Source organism: Chinchilla lanigera, unplaced genomic scaffold, assembly GCF_000276665.1.
Source record: "Chinchilla lanigera isolate Chin_1 unplaced genomic scaffold, ChiLan1.0 scaffold00001, whole genome shotgun sequence".
In the NCBI taxonomy this organism is placed as follows: Eukaryota; Metazoa; Chordata; class Mammalia; order Rodentia; family Chinchillidae; genus Chinchilla; species Chinchilla lanigera.
The window spans coordinates 42,598,880-42,617,916 of NW_004955402.1; the positions used below are offsets into that span (position 1 = coordinate 42,598,880).

The window sequence follows — 19,037 nt, forward strand, 5'->3', positions numbered from 1 at the left end:
ATGTGTGTAGAGCACTTGTGGGAAAATCGCACAGTGTCATTCACTTGGCGTGATAATGCAGAGGCAAGACTGTAAGTCAGTGAAAACATCTGAGAATGTTTTATGGAGTCAATGATGGATGGTCATTTCCTGATTGTATAACGACCATTGTCAGGTTATATACAGCCTATAGATTCAGTGTTTGTCAGAATCACCAAACTTTAAGTAAGAAAATTAGGAAGGTGAAAGTAGTGCCCCAGCTGTCTCATTAGTAATGAAGGAAACCCCTGGAGGGCAGGAATATGGTGATAATTTTGCCCATCCAGCCCATCCATGCCTTTTTAAGGATCTAGGAATCCGATGGGCAGTATGATTATCGAATTATTTTTATATGGCCCTATCCTCTGCTAGAGAGTTCATTCCTCAGGACATACTTCTTGATGGAGAGGATTCTGGTGTTTGAGGACAGATTGATAGGGCAGATCCCTCCCTCACATGGCCAGGTGCCACTATTGCTGGAACCACATGTGGTACCTAAGCATCTGAAATGTGGGTATGTGATGGAGGGAGCTGAGTTTTTCATTCTGTTTCATTTTAAGTAAAATTAAAACTTAAATCACATGTGGCCACTGACTACCACATTGGGCAACGTGTGAAAATCAGACCAGAGTACCCTTAGGTCAGAAATGTGTGATTCTAAATGAGTGGGGTGATACTCACCTCTAATCCTGCACTCTGGGAAGTTGAGGCAGGAGGATCTTAAGTTAGAGCCCTTCTGGGCAACTTAGTAACTTAGAAAGACCCTATTTCAAAATACAAAAGGGACTAGGGATGTAGCACAGTATAGAGGCCCCAGGTTCAATTCCCAGTACTTACAGGGAAAAAAACCAGTGTGATTCTGCTATCCTCAGATAATTCTGACTGTTGAGGAAAACTATAGGTGAGACAGTTCCCCAACCCACTTGTGTACCTTGGCATATTTTCGTTCTTTCCCGCCACCCCCTCCCTGGGCCTCACCTGGGGCTGTTTCTCTCTCATTCAATACATGTAACATATTAAAAATACTCAATCTAGATAAGAAAAGACCTCAGACTTTGAGACATATAAATAAAAAGAATGTCTTAGTTACTGTTCTCATTTCTGAGACAAAATACCCAACACCCAAAGTTAAGGGAGGAAAGTTTATTTAGCTCACAGTTTGTAAAGGTTTCAGTCCATAATCAGCTGGCCCCAGGGCAGTGTGGCACATGGCGGAGGGGCAACAGTTCATGGCAGCAGAAGACAGCAAAAGCAAGCAAGCAAGGGCAGGAACAAGCCTCTTTCTGTCCCTTATAATGTACACAGACTACCCACCCCACGATGAGGTAGCACTCACACCCTTAATCCCAGCATTGGACCATGAATCAATCACAAGCTCTAGGTTCAGCCACCACTGATAAGCCTGTCTCTCATGTCTGCATGAGGCTTTGGGGGGACATCTAGACACAAACCATAACAGAGAATGTTTTTGTTACTGTTATTTTCCAAATCTCTAGTAGAAAAATACCCAATTGCCCTTTCTTCCATGTTGACATAGATATTCACTTATTTATTTTAAGGCATCTCAAAGTAGGAATGAGGCATTATCTTGTTGCCAAAAATATTACACACCTTTATTCATTGAAGCAAAACCACTATCTGCCCTGCTTCTGGCCTACAAACCTTGTCAGCATCAATTGAAGCTCTTACCTAAATCAGAAACTTGATGGACAAAAATCAAGACAGCAGAAAGGAACTTAGTGTACACTGGTGATTGTTAGAAAATTATTTTTAAGAATTTAAACATTCTATCTTGGGTGTTTTGTGTGTGGGTTCTGAAAATGAAATACTGTTGCCCTCCTGACATCTGCTGAAGAACTTTTCCTCACTGAAATTCCAAAGGCCTGTCGCTGCAGTTGCCAATGCATATTGGTGTTTGCAATATGAAACCTTGCTTTCAAATTCTTAGACTCGACTCTCCTAGGATGTCCCCATCTGCAGCCATAAATTCTCTGACCCAGAGAAGCTTCCAGGCTGACTAGAGGATCAGCACGTCCCTTTTGCAAGTGGGTTCACCAAACAGCACACCCCTAGGTGGGGAGAGACTCACTCACGGCAGCATGAGCATTCTGGGGCTGTGGAGCTGGCCCCTACACCCCTCTGCTGCCCACTGCCAAGAGTTAGACACCTGGATTAATTAAATGCTGTGCTGGGCCTTGTAGGCCATTATGTACAAGTCCAAGTTGGTGCTCTGCCGGGGCAATGAGGAGGAGGCAGCTGGGAGTGGAGGGGGCAGGGAGGGTCATTGGAGCTGGGTGCTCTGCATGCTAGAGAATGCCTCAGTTACCGGCCAGTAGCCAGTGTCATTATTCCTGAGCAGGAAAGGGAGGGAAGGATAATAAGAACAAATCTACTTCTTTTCCCTCTCTGACCATAGGTTCCACAGGGCTTCATACTTATCAGATGCTTCCAAAGGAAAGAACATAATTTTAGAATTATGTTCAGTTTCATTCTTGGCCATGAGAGTCAGCCCTCCCCATTTTATCTGTGGAAAAAATGGATAGGAAATATGATTCAAGTTGTCTACAACAGTAGGGACCTGTATTTCCTTTGTTTCTATTCTGGGTGGTTTGCTTATCTTCAATATTTCTTTTCTGTTTTATTGCACTTTGACAGGAGGAGTACAGGGAAGGGAGAACAAGTAGGATTAGTAGGCTCACCCTTTCTGCTGGTCAGGGAAATAAGGAAACACAAATCCATGCTCTGAGAAGTCTCCACAAGTTGGCCTTTGAAAGATAAGAATCTCACAGACATTACTGGCTTCTATCTGGGAGATAGGAGTTGCCAGGGTAACCTTAACCAAGTTAGTATTCCTTTCTGGGCCTCTGTTTTCCTGTAATGTGAGGGTGCTTGCATAGACAAGACCGACTTTCCATCCAGCTCTGTGATAGAGCAGTGGAACTGTTCCAGTGTTCCCTGATCAGAGGCTTCAGGGCTGTGATGACATATGTGTTACCTAGGAGATGCTGGCAGCTGAACACCAGAGAGGCGTGCAGAGGGGATGGAAGGCTATAATTGAGGAAGGTCCTGCTCCCCTACCAGCCTGTGCCTGGGCTGCCGTTTAGACACAGCTCCTGCCATCTTCTCCGCCAGCACCAGGAGCAGCACCAGCTGTAGCTGCGTGTGATCGTTGGTCATTTTAAACCACCATCTGCATGTTTGCCTGCTCAACTCAGTATAGCATTGCCTAACGTCCATATAGTATGTAATAATTTATATCTAATTATTTTGGGATAAGAAGTAACTACAAGAATAACAACATAACACACAACTACAAGAATTAACAGAATGAAATTGTGACAGGTTACTTGCCTATTGCACCTCGGGACTTTTTCTTGGCTCTTTCTAGTCTCTTGTGCCTGCCCTTCTCTAGAGCCCCCAGCACTCCTACCTCTGCCCAGCCACAGAATTTCTGCATCCGTGGACAGTGTACTGAGGCAGGTAGAGCTATTTTTAAAATGTTAATGTTTCCCATCTCCATCAAATGCTACTTACAGCAGTCATAACTTTGGAATTTTAGTTTTCCTAGAGCAAAGTATTTTTAAAGTGATGCCTAACTATACTTCAGGCTTACCTAGGTGGCCAACATTCTTTCATCCTTCTTATGTTTATGGCTGATGGCAGGAGAGTGATTCCTACTCGTGTGCAGAATCAATATCATGGAGCTTGCGGGGAGTTTAAAGGCACTTACCATTTCTGAGCGTATTTTCCAGGTAAGGAAACCTCAGCCCAGAGAAGTACCTGATTTGTCCAGTGGTCTGCAGGTTGGTGGCAGTGCCAGACCTCCCTTCACTTCCCCAGCATCAGTGTACACCTAGGCACAGTTAAGGGCACAAGAAGCAGGAATAGCCTGAGGCTTGGGAGCTTCTTGTAGTTGTAGCAAGGTAAATTTGGGGATCCAGCAAGGCCTTTCCTCTTCATTTGCCTACAGAATTGTTTATCTCACTCCATGTTAAACAACTGCACTTCTGTGGAAGCAGCTGCTCTCCTTAAGGTGACAGCACTGTGAATCTAAGAGTTTCTTTTGAATTCGTATCCATCTGTTTGCAATACCTTCCCACCAGGAATACGCCCAGTGTCATCCTAGGAATCTCCACTTGGCTTTTCTCCAGGGAACATGATCAGTTTGGAACCTGGATAAGTACCAAGAATAGTCATCTACAGATCATCGTCTTATTCTTGCTAGAGATTTTCCAGCTCCCTGCCTTTTGTTGAACAACATTGAGTTGGCAATTCTCATATAATACAAAAATGTAGAATTGACCAATGATGAAAATGGCCACATTTATTAAGTGTGTCAGCTGCCCTTGTTAGGACCATGGATGGGTTTATCCTCACAGCAATCCTATAAAATCTACTTGCTAGGGCTGGGGGTGTAGCTCCATAGTAGAGGACTTTCGTACCATGCAGAAGGCCCTGGGTTCAATCTCCAGCAGGCATGTGCGAGCACACATGTACACACATACACACAGATTATTGATGAAGACCACAGAGCAAAGAAAAGAGTTAAGGACCTTGTCCCCAGAGCACCTGGCTCTGTAAATAAGAAAGCCAGAGGACAGATCTGGGAGAATCTTCTCTTGATGTGGTATTAGTTTTTTAAACAGATTCATTTCCAGAGCCCTCTGAGCTCTGTGCTCTTCTCTGCTCCCTCTTGCATGGCCTGCTGCTCCTAGGTTCCTCGTGCTGGCTAGTGATTCTGTATGCTTTGCTTGAGCTCTTTGGCTTCCTGACCTGGCACTAACCTTTCTCCCAGTTCCCTGCCTTCCATTATCTTCCCATTCTTGTAGGGTTGTACCACTCACCCCCAAACCATTTTGGTCCTCGAGTCAAAAGTAGTCTTTTCTTTCCATGCTGCATCAGTAAATTCATCTGTAGAGCCTAGTGACTTGTTGATACCCTCCCATATAGTTGTAACACTAAGGCAGGTAATGTGTTATCTCCATGGTGTTGCTCTAAAATTATTTATTAAGTAAATGAGAAAAAGGAGGGGAGACTAGAAATAGTATTCTTAATTACAAAATTTTCCATAATACATGATGTACGTTTGGAAACTTTTTAAATAGCAAATATTCCCAACTATCTAAGTTTGGCTTACTGTCTTAGTAAATAAGTGCAGAGAATATAATAGACTTTTTTCCATGATACTGATTTTTCAGGGCCTTGTTAATTTCTGTAAATCAAATGAATTTATCAACTACTTATCCATGTGCTACTTACTTAGCACTGGGCAGTATTCTTGGCAACAGTAAAACAGTATGAGCAAATTCAAGTCTCTGATCTCACAGGCTTACATCCTAGAACTGATGGATGGTAAACTGGTAAATAAGTAAATGAATAAGGTAATCTCAGGTAGTGATAAAGGAAGATAAAGAACAATGATATGCTAGAGTGATGAGTATAGGCTCATGATGCCAGATTAGTATGGGAACGCTGATGGTGAGATGCAAAGTGGAGACAGCCATGCTGTGTGCAGTCAGCTGTCCAGCAGAGGGACCTGCCAGTATGTGGGTCTGTAGCAGAATTAGATGTGATTTGCACACAAGACAGATGAGGCCAGAATGACGGGAGTATTCTGGAGAGTATGAGGGAGATCAGTTCACAATGAGGTTAAAGGTAAGGAAAAGCCAGGTCATATATCTTGTAGGTCAAAGGAAGGAATTTTCATTTTATTCTAAGAGAAGTAAGAAGCCAGTGGAAGGTAAAAGCAAGGAGTAACATAAATAAAATAACATTTCAAGTATAAGTGATACAGTAGGTCATTGTGCTGTGGTCTGTCTCTCTTGCTACAGAAGTTAAGTACTTTAAGTTGCATTCATTTGAAGAGTCTAGGTATTTGAAGTTGAACTATGTATAGTATTTAAAATAATAGTAACACTTATATTTCTAGCTCCTTTCTTTGTTGGGCCATCCATTTGTGCAATAAAATGAATACTGATTTCTTTTACATGGGAATAAATATCCCAGTTTCACACAGAGTTTCACAAGCCCCAGCTGAGGGTAGTTGGTAGTACTTCCTAGACAATCTCTGTGCAGCAGATATCTGTTATTTTATTTAGGTAAATGACATGATAATTTAATGTGAGAAATAAAGTTGCCTTCAAGAACTAGATGTTGAGGGGCTGGGGATATAGCTCAGTAGCGTAAGCGCCTGCCTGGCAAGCGCAAGGTCATGAGTTCGATCCCCGGTACCACAAAAAAAAAAAAAAAAAAAAAAGAACTAGATGTAGGGAGTTCTGTTGACTCCTAGTTTAGATTTCTGAAGTGTCAGGGATAACAAAGCATCAGTGGCCACTGCTTCTTCAAAGCTAATGGGTTCCATAGGACTGAGGCTGCACCCTGCAGTTAGAAAATTACACTTGGCAGTGGCAACTATAATTTTGTCATTTGTCTGTGGCTGGGGTTGACTCCTAAAACCTGATGTGGACAGTGACATCTAGTGGATCTTAAGTAGACAAAGCCCCATGGCCTATCAGATGTTTAATTAATCATCGAAAGTAATTGAAGAATCAACTCCATTTTCACCCTTGCCATGTTCTGAAATACAGAAAGGTATCCCGTATAATCTGGCTTGGTGTTTCTATAGTACAAAATTGTCAGGAATATTGAGACGTAATTTACTGTTTCTTTCCATAGACAGAAGATCCAACCATGGAGCGACCTTATACATTTAAGGACTTTCTCCTCCGACCAAGAAGGTGAGAGTGAGAGGGTGGACAGGATAGGGGGAGGCAGCTTGCGAATGTCAGGTATTGGTTTTTCTGAGGACAGTTTCATCAGTTGCCATAAAAAGGAAGGGTGTAAGCAAGTTATATCTGTTATAACCAATTTTTTTCCTTTGTGCAGTCATAAATCTCGAGTTAAGGGATTTTTGCGGTTGAAAATGGCCTACATGCCAAAAAATGGAGGTCAGGATGAAGAAAACAGCGAGCAAAGAGATGACATGGAGGTAGGTGGGAGAGCTGCAGGCCCGGGCCTGAGCATGTATTTCTGGCTAAGACCTTACTCACTCATATTCCAGCGTGAGATTTTGCATTGGAGAAAGTTAAAAGTTTGTGAAGTTAATATGAAAGGACTTACATTGCCCTGAATGTGTCTTTGATAGTCTACCCAGTGTGTGTGTTTCAGTGAAAAAGTTTAACTTTTCATTTTCTGCTGCAACACTAATAACTGGGGAGAGTGCTCCTTAGACAGTACAGAACATCTTGTATCAGCAGCCCCACCACCCACAAAATTATCCTCATACACCTGAGGCTGTTCCTGCGTTGGACTTCCAGCTCCTTGTAAGTGCCATTTAGCACTTGAAATTGCTCCGGAGTGGATATGACCATTTAGAAAATCTCTCCCCTTTTCCGAGTTGTTTGATCCACAGGTGAGAGCATACATTAGAACAGCCCCCCTCTGGAAAGGCCTCCTTGGAATTAGCTCTCCTGGAACAGCAGCCTCTTAATTTTCTTGTCATATACTGTATTTGTATTGTGGGTCCCTTTATACCTTCTCAGCACATGCTGAGACAGTGCTTTTAAAAAAAAAAAACATGTTCTTTTAACATTTGGAAAGCATCTGTGGAACAAGGCCTCTCCGTGGCTGTTCTCACATCTGTTTGCAGCTGTCGCATATATGTGATATGTGAATAATGTGTTGTGGACAGGTTTACCAAACCCTCTCCAACCAGGAGGCCACTGTTCCAGGCAGTGCCCACTGTGGGCTCACAGCTCTGCCCATGTGACAAGGGCTGAAGTGGGTGGCAGGCCATTGTGGAGACTGAGATTTCATGAGCACAGCAACAGATTTTTATGTCAAATCCAAGGAATTTTTTACACTCATCTTGCCTTCCAACTGCAGTAACCAGTGAATTACTTAATTTTCCAGTGACTTTACTAGGGGATGTTAGAAAAGCAATACTTAATGCCTAAAGTATGCATTGTAAAGTGTAACTCTAACCCTGGTACCGTGAAGCCTCTTTGTGTGCAGAGCCTAAGTAGCAGTGGCAGCAGCTTTCAGACTTCTGGCCCCTGGGATCATAGCAGACGCAGAGTGGAGGCTTTACCTCCTCGCATTCCATCCTCAGGACCAGCCTGTGTGGAGACACCAGAACTCTGAGGCCCCCTTCACCCGTACCATGCTGTCTATTAGAACACATGTGTGCACGACACATCTTACCTTGAGATGCTGATGGGACAGCGGCTGCAATGTGGCCCATGTTGTTGGCACAGCTTTCTACGGCCCTGAAGGGCCTCAAATCATACTGACAACATGAGATATGAAAGAGTACAATGAGTCCTAAGGCCCTTCACCGACTGCATATCCAAACCCACAAAGCTTCCCCCAGTGTAGTCCTCCTTAGCAAGTGGTACAATTAACTGACCATTGCTCAAAAGATTTTTGAGACCTGAAAGTGTTTGTGTGCCCTTTTGGGGGAATTTATTCCAGTGTGGCACATGAAGCCACTGCAAGAACCCAGCAGGGCATGAGAGAGCAAAGCAGGACATGCAGAACACATTGTCATTGTCTTTCTCCCACTGTCTGCAGAATCACCCTCATAATCTTCCACTTTTATTCCACAGCACGGGTGGGAAGTTGTTGACTCCAACGACTCAGCTTCTCAGCACCAGGAGGAGCTTCCTCCTCCGCCTCTGCCCCCAGGCTGGGAAGAGAAAGTGGACAATTTAGGCCGAACGTACTACGTCAACCACAACAACCGGACCACACAGTGGCACCGACCCAGCTTAATGTGAGTATCCCAACGGCAGGAACACCTGGTCAGCTCTGCAGTTAGAAGTGAGTTCAAGCCGCTCTGCGACAGGCTGGGAAGTACATCTGGCATCCATAAGGCGGGTGGTTCCTCTTCTCTGGGGTACAGTGTGAGAGCAGTCAGAACTTGTGCATCGGGAGGAAGAGGCGAGGCCTTGTGCCTGTACCCACTGTCATTTGCAGGGTGAACTGCATTGTTCCATGTATCTTATTCATAGATTCTGACCTCTGTTGTTCCAAGATTTGTGTTTGGTGATTTATTGCTCTGTTCTCCTTCAGATTCCTTCCTGACTGACCCAGGATAGAAAAGAGCAACGAAAATTGGCTTTTCAATTTTCTGTTTTCTTTATGTTTCTGAATTTCTGTTTCTTTTAATTATTTGATTTACAGACACTCTCAAAAGCTTCTTTTTTCCTTTTTGGGAAATGTATATATTACCCCCTGGATATAATTAGAAGCACATAGGGGGTTTGCAAAGTCAGAATTAGTGATTACTGTTCGTTTGTTTATTTTCATTGTTCACCAGCCTCAGAGATGCAGTGAGCCAAGCAGTGTTTTGCTCCCTCACAGAGAAATCCTAGTCAAACCTCAACTTCTATAAACAAGGTTTTGAAGGAGCTTGCTATTAAGTCATATTGTCTAGCTCGGTCAAATCTACTGATACAGTAAGAGACAAAACCGAAGTACTAAGGAAAGGAAATATTATCCTACAAGTTACAAGCTTCCTAGTAGCCAAGACAAGGAGGGTAATTATCGATTATACATTATATATTACTATATAATTTTTTAATATGCAATAAATGCAAGTGTAGTGGGGGAGATAATTTTCTCTTCAATCTGAATGGAAAGAAATTTGCTAATTCTGCATTTTAAACAGATAGTATCAGTAGTATGCTGGAAAGTGTTCTTATAAACCCATTATTGTCGGGAATTGCAAAGATATTCCACATATGACTGGGTGGGGAAAGTGGCCAAGTCAGCTGGAGTGGGTTCTATTTAATGTGGAGGTAAGACTTGTAGACTCTGGAGCACGAATTACCAGTCCTCCCTGAGCTATTCTGGTGGCAACCAGCCATCCTTGTCCACTTAAGACCACCTAGCATGGCTGTTATTGCCCCCCAGGAAAGCGTAAGTATCAGGACGTTACGGTAATAAATCTACATGGAAATGGTTTAACTGATACTTTTTATTATGTTTTACTGTTTCTCTGTCATTAGTGATCACAGCTATTAACAGTGTGGTAAGCCACTTTGACTACTCTAGCTATTTGTAGTAAAAATGACTTCGGATCACCTTGGGCCTGATTGCATGCTCGGTGAGAAGAATGGTGGTAGCAGTGTCCTAAAAGCACTATTGCCTGCCTTTGCTAAGCAGCACGGGAAGGACTACCTAGAAAGGCTGGGCTCTGTGGTAGCCACAGTGTCGGGCGGCCTCTGCGGAAAGGCATCCAGAAACAAATCACAAAAGAAGAACTATTAATCTCTGAATATATTAAATGTATTATTGAAATACTAATCTCTGAACATAGAGGGAAAAATGTTCAACTTCATTCATGAGTACCATATAGAGTGAAGTCTGTCCTCTAGGGAATAAAGGACAATTGCTACTTTCGTGGCCTCAGAGTTAAGAAACTCCAGTGACAGAATTCTGAGAAAACACTTTACGTGTCTTTAAATATTCTGTCTTTATGATTTCGTGTGGTTTCACAGTTGCACGCTTATCCCCAGACTCTTCAAGATGTGTCCATTAAATAAGTACAACTTTTTATGTGTCAACGATACCTTAAGAACAGGGTCTTTTTAAAAATACTGTCATTGGTGGCGGTGTCCCAGAGAACCAAGGCAAAACCAAAGATACACGTTATACGATAGTGGCTCATCATGACTCCAGAAGCAACGAGGAAAAGCAGGTCTTAATACAAGTTCAGGTTGACATGTGGTTTAGGGAGAAGTTAGTGACATGACTGTCCCCATCCATGAGACACAGTCACAGGGAGAGACTGAACCACAAAGACGTCAAAAGAGCTTGATGGAATGCAAGAACGCCCTCATCTCCACAGGGCGTGGCTTCTAGAAAGCAAAAGAAAAGTTAGATGGCGGCCACGCTAGCACCTCTTGCCCTCTGCACTTTTGTGAGTTTGGGGTCTTTCTCTTTAATGTTATTTTGCTTGGCCAAAAACCATTGGGTCTCCAGAACTATGATTAAGAATTGTGTTAACTCAAAAGTAGATTTTTTTCATAATTCAGTTTTCACAGAATACTGCATCGTACTTCAGAAGGAAATTGATGTTGTTAGAAAATACATTAACTGACAGGTTATCTGAGGAAATCATAGCAATTACCATGTGCTAAGCAAAGCGTTTAAGACGTCCTCAAAGACTCTTCGTTCCTGCCCTCTTTGCTACAGACTTGTACCCTAAACCTCAATCCACAGAAAATAGGTGTTTGTTTTGTCTTTGACTTTCCCATGCTCTCAGGATGTTTCTGCAAAGTCCTTCTTCACCCAGGTCTCCTGCCGGAATTCATCCAGTGGCGCTATCACCGCGCCTTCTCCTTCTTTCCTCTTGTTGCTGGGTCCTGAGGGTAGCACCCCAAGCCAACAAGAACCAAGAGTCTAGTGCATGCCCCTTTCCAGCTCAGCTGACAGGCCTTCCTCTTCTGTCCAGCTGTCCCAGGAGCCTTTGTACCTGACTAGTCAAGGCGTAGAGCACAAAGTCTTCTCTTGCCTGTTAGGACTATATTTCCTTATTTATAGATCTAGCCCTTGTGCCTGGCACAAAGTAGAAGCTGAGCAACCTACATTTTTAAATGAATGGTTGAGTACAGGAGCCACTTACGGAAGTGGTTTTAGGTACATGGTGTGGCACACTGTCTAGGCCTGGACCCAGACCTTTAGCAGCAATGGCTCTGGAGCCCCTCATGCCTGCCTGTTCAGTTGTGGTGATGGCTTTTAAAACAGCCCTAATCATAGAATTTTTAAAATCTTACCAAAATGTAGACTGCAAGTTATCTGTGTAAACATAGATTTTTAAACAGTAAACAAATTATCTTGTGACGTTCTGTAAGTGAAAATAAAGTTGTTAAATTGAAGCCCTTGCTTTAACCCTTTTTATTATAAATATTTTCTATATCTGTTTAGTAGTAATTTAATAATCATCTCTGCATGGTTCAGAGCAACACTGCAGTCACACTGAATGGGGAATAAAAATTATCTGACCCACTGATCTCAGTTGGCACTGACCTTGATTTCAAGGCAGCTTGCTCTACTGTTACTCTTGTCACTTGTGTTATTTCTCTTGAAAGTCAAATGTAGACATACAGAGCTAATGACTAAAGGAAAACTGAAGTGGCCATTTCTTAAATTACTTTGTGGCCCACAAATAAATCATCGTTTATTTCAATTGATCAGGTCATAAATTATTATAAGTGGCCATCTTCCCAGTAGTGACCATTTAAACTTTTAGTGCATTTCAACAGCCTGCTTATTTGCTCAATTAAATGAAAAGAGCCTCCCTGCTGTGAACATTGTCACCATGTAAGTCCTGGTTAAAATTTCAACACCAGAATTATTTTGCTTCTGAAACTGTTTAGTTGTTTCTGCTTCACACTGATTACTGATTATGTGAGCTTGTTTAAGGAAAACTGCCATAACTGATTTTAAACCCACTTCTGTCGTTAAAAAGTCAATCCTGGAATTGTGACTTTTGTGTATTTCTGAAGAATGTGAGGTGTAGATGTAGTAATATTAAAGTCTTACTCTTCACTACTTCTCACAGTCCTTGTACTTGTAATAATTCAGTATGCACTTGCCCTTCAGGGCCTGGCACGTAGAGCTGTGTACAGGTTATTCCCTCACTGTGACTGGGTGATAGCCACAACTGGCATTTCAAGGAAAATTTAAAACCTTCATAAAACTCAGAGATCCGAAGTACTGTCAAGTGAAATTGCTTTCATCCTTAATAAAAAGTGAAAGAAGGTGCCATATTGCTTCCTTTGCCACCTTGCTCTACTGTATTTATTTACATACTTTATATTCTCATCATTTTCCTTCCAAGTTGTTTGTTGTTGTTGTATAGTAATTGTTTATATTTTACAATCAAGTGTACTTAAAAATCAAATGTCATAAAAATTACTACAGCAACATAAAATCACAAATACAGTAGCTAGCATAATCAGTAATGTCAGTTTTAGTCATTCTGGTTTTGTACTATAATAAGATTTATCAATGAGCCAAGTGTGGTGGGGCACGCCTGTAATCCTAGCACTTGGGAGACTGAGGCAGGTGGATCACTGTGAGTTTGAGACCAGCCTGGGCTACAAAGTGAGCTCAAGGCCAGCCTGAACTGCATAGAGAGACCCTGTCTCAAAAAGCCAAAAATAAATAAATAAATAAAGATTTATCAATGTACTCAGTTTTAATAATTTCATCTATGATCATATTAATCGGTTTCCTGAAGCTATCACCAGTGTACTATTGTACTGTAATTATATTTAATATAATAAAATATGCAGAGTAAACATTTTAAAGGTGCGAAAAATTTGTATGATTGTACAAACAATAAATTTTATTAATTCAAACTTAAATAATAAGGAATTAGAATTTAAATGTGGATTAAATAGAACTTCACCTTCACGCTATCTGCTTTACCAGGAAAGTTAGTAATGTAAAGAATATTTGATTGGAATACTTAACTATTTAGGTAGCTAGTGTCCAAAAGTCAACCGTTGACTTGAAATAGTCTTACATTAGTCTAGGCTTACATGGACTTAGGCGGTGACAGTGTCACAGAAGGGAGGCCCTTTTCATTCAGTTAAGCAAGCAACTAGTCTAATTAGCTACACTGGTTCATTTAATTAAGCAAGTTCTTTTATTTGGAATATAATGTAAGTTAGAGACTGTATGGAAATTTTAAAACTTCATTTTAGAAAGTATACTTAGGGTTCCTGATTAATACTGTATTTTACTTTGTCTAAAATAACCTCAACTATCTGGAAACATTAACGTGAAACATAATTTCCTCTAACTCCACATGGGGCTTTAGTGAAAGTGCCCAGAAGTGTCATGAAAAATATTGTGGCATTTAAACTTCTACCCTGACCGCCTGTTTCTCCCAAAGTGTGATCATCTGTAATACACTGCAAAATGTTTTCAAGACTAAGTTGGTGCATTCAGATCCTGAATTGGGAATGTTACGTCACAAAAGTATAGCTCATGACTTTTGCAGTTACAGTGTTTGTCAAATGCAGTTGGTTGGAGAAGTTCACTCCTAGTGTTTATTTGGATTTTTAAAAGTAGTAGCTTTGTGGGGAAGGAGGAGTCAGTAGTGCGATGGTGAGATTTTGTCACAATGAGATAGAAAGCAGTTGAGAAAAATCACAGTGGTTCAGGAGTGCTTTCTTCCAGATTGCAGTCTTGAATTTGCATGGTTTGTAGTCTTTGATCAATTATGACAAATACAGCATTTTTTTTGTCATTGGTGGATTCTTTAAATAAATTGCACTATACTGAACCTCTATGGACTTCTTTCTCCTGTCATTATTCTCTAAAAGACAGTGTAGGGCCAGGGATATAGCTCAGCAGCATAGCACCTGCCTGGCAAATGCAAGGTCATGAGTTCCGTTTCTGGTAGCAAAAATAAATAAAAAATAAAAGGCAATGTAGCAGTTTTTCATAACGCACTTACATTGTATTAAATTCTTTCGGAAATCCAGAGATGATTAAAGTATACAGGAGGTCATGTGTGTTCTATGCAAACACTGTGCCATTTTATGTGAGACCTGAGCATCTATGAGGAAGGTGAGGGGATCCTGGAACCAATCCCTGTATATACTGAGGGAGCTCTATGCATGCCTGGAAGCTGCACTGAAAAACTGCTTTTATTTGATTGAAATGAACCTGGCATTGTAGCATAGCTCAGATAGACAGCGCAGATAGAGTGCTCAGATTTGGTGATCAGGGTGAGGGTTGGACGGCCGGGACTGAATATCGCTTCTGTTCTTGCACCCCTTCTGCCAACCTCAGGGATGTGTCTTCCGAATCAGACAACAACATTAGGCAGATCAACCAGGAGGCTGCACACAGGCGTTTCCGCTCACGCAGGCACATCAGTGAGGACTTGGAGCCCGAGGCCTCCGAAGGTGGAGAGGGCCCTGAGGTACGGTGTCCCCGGTGCCCCTTCCGACTCAGAGCCCAGTCTTTCCTTGGCTCAGAGGGTTACTTTGCACTGTGATTTCATTTCTCAGTAAAGCTTGTCTAGAATGTAAAGATCGTGGTCTTATAGCTAAATGATTACTCAGTGGGTGTTACTTAATTTAGAAGGTGCTTATAAAAGCCATGTTTGACAAGTATAGTGGCCTTTTATCACTACAGAAGCAATGGGCACTATTTCTAGTATGAAAATCTTGAGACATTTTCACTTTGTAATTTATTTTTCCTCAGGGTCTAGCCATATCCTTTTTTTTCCCCACATACAGCTATTCAGAAATTCTTTTTTTTTTCTTTTACAATCAGATTTTATTGGTACAGTTTAGGTGTATATGACAATCATATTCATCGTAGACAATTTTTACCTGTACATGATATAACTTGTTTCTTTTTTTTCCCCCGTTCCTTTTCCCTCCCTTTAATCCCTCTCCCTTCCCTGTTTACAGAAGCTTTGTTTCCATTTTTTCCTTCTTTTCTCATTTTACTTCTCCCTTCTTTCCTTCCCCGCCTTTCCTCGTTCTCCTCCCTATTTGAATATTTTTTCTTATTTCACAATACCTATTACACATTTTTGTCTTTATTTACACTTTTGGTTTCTCAAACCAGAGAAACAATGTGGTATTTATATGTGTATCTGATTTATTTCAGTTAAGAATATGGACTCAGGTTGCATCTATTTACCTAGAAATGTCTCAGGCTTATCCTTCTTTATGGCAAAGTAGTACAGTATGCCACTGTATAAAAAAAAACACATCTTCTTTATCAGTTCACTAGTTGATGTGCATTTGGACTGTTTCCAAGGTTTAGCTATTACAAACTGTGCCGCTATAAACATAGGTGTGCATATATCACTGGTATGATGCTTTTAATTCTTTTGGGAAGGTACCAAGAAGGGGAATAGCTGGATCAAATGGAACCTCTAGGCCTAGTCTTTTTTAACAATCTGCACACTGATTTCCACAGTGGTTGCAGCAGTCTACACTTCCACCAACAGTGCTAAAGGGTTCCTTTTTCCTCACAGACCCACCAGCACTTGTTATTGGTTGATTTTTTGATACTAGCCATTCTTTCTGGGATGAGATGGAATCTCAGCATTGTTTTAATTTGCAGAATAAAGATAGAACCTACAGAGTGGGAAAAAATTCTTGCCAGCTGTTCCTCAGGCAAAGAATTACTATCTGGAATATATAAAGAACTCAAAAAAGATTAGACTCCCCCAAATTTAAAGACCCAATCCAAAATGGGCATCTACAATGAGTACACACCTCTCAATGAAGTAATAGAAATGGCAAATAGATATATGAAAAAATGTTCAACATCACTGTTCATTCACAAAATGCAAACTAAAATAACCATGTCTTATTAAACAACAAGAATAGTATCGTATTTGAGCAACTGAATGAGCCTTATAACTTATTTGTCTCACAGGCAAGTTTTTACTGAGTTATTTTGATGTATTGAAAAAGATTCATTACCAAAAATACAAGTGTTTGTAATTGCCCCTTTAAACAATTATGGTACATTACTGAAAAAGAATGTGAATTAAACAAATCATAGTCCATGCTATCTTTACAACTCCATGCAGTCACTAGATCAGTTCTTTTTAGACATTGTATGAGCAAGATCTTTCACAAATGTTGCAGTGATCAAAATTAGAAAACCAATTAATGATACCACAGCCACGAAAATTTCAGTGCGTAATTACATCTTAGTATCTGTACTCTTTTCACTATAAATCCTTAGCAGTCAAAGTAAAAAAAAAAAGCCTATGAAAATGATTTCTAAACTCCTGAGAATACTGCTCTAACCCAAGTATATAGTAACAAATGCTGGCAATAAAGGAGTGAGAAACACAGCCTCAGGACCCAGACCTCTTAGCTTCATGTCACAGCCCTGCCACCACTAGCTCTCTCATCTTGGGCAAGTTATTTTCTGCGCCTCAATTTCCTCATCTCTTAGTTGGGACAGTAGTCATATCTTCCTCATGATTACCGCAAAGATTGTGTGCTTCATGGTAAGTGCTGACTAGATGTTAATTACAGTCATCTTCGTGGTTATTGTTGTTATCTGTTTTTGTTGAGGGGAGGATGGGAGGATCCTCATTTCCTAGCATTTACTTCAGCATCTCTGTCCTTGGAAGCCTTGGGAGACCATTTCAGAAGAAGTGAATATGGCTGGAGACTCCCTCGGTCTGGCTCTGCCTCCACCACCATCCTCCCCTGTGTCTCGGACCAGCCCTCAGGAGCTGTCGGAGGAGCTGAGCAGAAGGCTTCAGATCACTCCAGACTCCAATGGGGAACAATTCACTTCTCTGATTGTAAGTGATGATCTCATTTGAAAGAAAAGCTAAGCAATGGTCTATCATTTCTTGAGAGTTTTGTATATAAATAACAACCAAGGGTTATCTAGCAAGCTGACATTTACTGAAGTTCCCCCTCTCTAGGAAAAACAGGAATATATTAAAATTAGCCCAGGCTGGTGGTAATCTTAATTTGGAAAACAGCAGTGTGCTACCAACTCTTTTTCTTGATTTGTAAAAAAGCTATAAGGAATAAGATACCACTTCTGTGATTACTAGCTTTGACCTTACAGAATTTCTTTGCCAGCCAAAAAACCTTATAAAAATAGTGCCTTCATCATGAAAGTTGTATTCACAGTAAGAATTTGGAGCCTTTCAAACTCCTGACTAAGCTTCTGAAGTCCTATTCTGCATACCCTATGGTTCTATTTCACAGATAAGGGCAGGTGCTTACATTGCTCATCCAAGACAAGGGTTTGAATAGGAGGCCGAAGGTACCTGCTAAGTTCCAGAGTGTGAGTCCTTGAGAGAGGGTACAAAATTGTGGCACTGACATGAAAATAGCATTCGTTTTTGGAAACAGGTTTACAACCATTGGAGATATACTTTCTAGAAGCTTCAGATGGGATTGAACCCCAGTGAGAGGCAGTGGAATCATTCATGAAGAGCTTTGCATTTGACAATACAAAACTGCGGAAAAGGCCCATAGCTAATTCCTGCATGCATAGAATTAAGAGCCAATACATAACAGTGTTTCCTGAGAATTGAACTTAAAAATCATAATGTAATAAATGATGGTAGTCTTTTCACTGGAAAAAGTATCATAGAACTAGTAGTCACTGTGAGCATATTGAATATAAATGACAGTATGACTACATAAAATATACAAGCCAAGCAAGTAGTCACAAAGTTGTTACTCCTTTGGAATGGTGTTTTCATTTTAAAAGACTCCATGGGCCTATGTAATGTGAGTGGCCCCAGATTACTTGTTAATGTGGTTTCACATTAAAATTCTATAAACTTTTTTCAAAAAGAAAATGGCACTGAGATGGAAATTTTATAATAAATGAACAGGAAAAGAGTTGCATGTGTGAGCTAATTTGAATTGGTGAAATTGTTGCTATGGAAACAACATAAGCAACAAAGCCATACATTTTAAAACTATAAAAGCATCACAGAAACCATAGCAGTTATATACCTTTAGTCAACCAAGTGAAAAAACTGTAATTTTCATCAGCATTAATATTAAATTAACAGTTCTAGTTATTTGCATAGGGAGCTTATTGTATTTAATTACTCTAGAAGCATAAAATATCCTTAGGACCCAAGTGCAGTATTGTATTATTTTCCAGACTATGTTAACTGTTAAAATGGCTAGGGAACCCTGCTCCAGTTTTGCTGCTTAGGGCCACTCTGTGAACTGTTACCCAGAATTGCCCAGGAGTAGTTCCCATCATCACTGCAGAGTTCTTCTCAGACATTTTCTCATTTTACTGTTATTGCAAATTGTTAAAAACTAGTACACACTACAGGCTTATACCATGCATCAGCCTGTAATCAGGGGACCTTTGACCTGTCTGGGATCTCCATTCAGATCTATTAGGCTGTGTTTCACCACATAGAATACCAACAAGTGAGAGGATATTACACATTACACACTAGTCTGTTTTTAGATTAACCTCACTATTTTCCTTCTTCTTTTTCTATGCTACGTCAACTCCAC

The 19,037-nt window shown here is 40.9% G+C and overlaps 1 protein-coding gene across 8 annotated transcripts in view; it reads left to right on the plus strand.

Moving 5' to 3' along the window:
* Nedd4l (neural precursor cell expressed, developmentally down-regulated 4-like, E3 ubiquitin protein ligase) overlaps window positions 1-19,037 on the plus strand; it is a 349,282-nt gene that overhangs the window by 259,500 nt on the left and 70,745 nt on the right. For 7 of the 8 annotated variants that reach the window (XM_005372988.2, XM_013511013.1, XM_013510994.1 and 4 more), the window contains 5 exons: window positions 6,694-6,755; window positions 6,904-7,006; window positions 8,625-8,791; window positions 14,833-14,965; window positions 17,156-17,332. In XM_005372988.2, the coding sequence (XP_005373045.1) occupies window positions 6,694-6,755; window positions 6,904-7,006; window positions 8,625-8,791; window positions 14,833-14,965; window positions 17,156-17,332 (642 nt within the window). Of the gene's footprint in view, window positions 1-3,681; window positions 3,771-6,693; window positions 6,756-6,903; window positions 7,007-8,624; window positions 8,792-14,832; window positions 14,966-17,155; window positions 17,333-19,037 lie in introns of all 8 variants that reach the window. The other variant, XM_013511005.1, reaches the window with a different exon arrangement.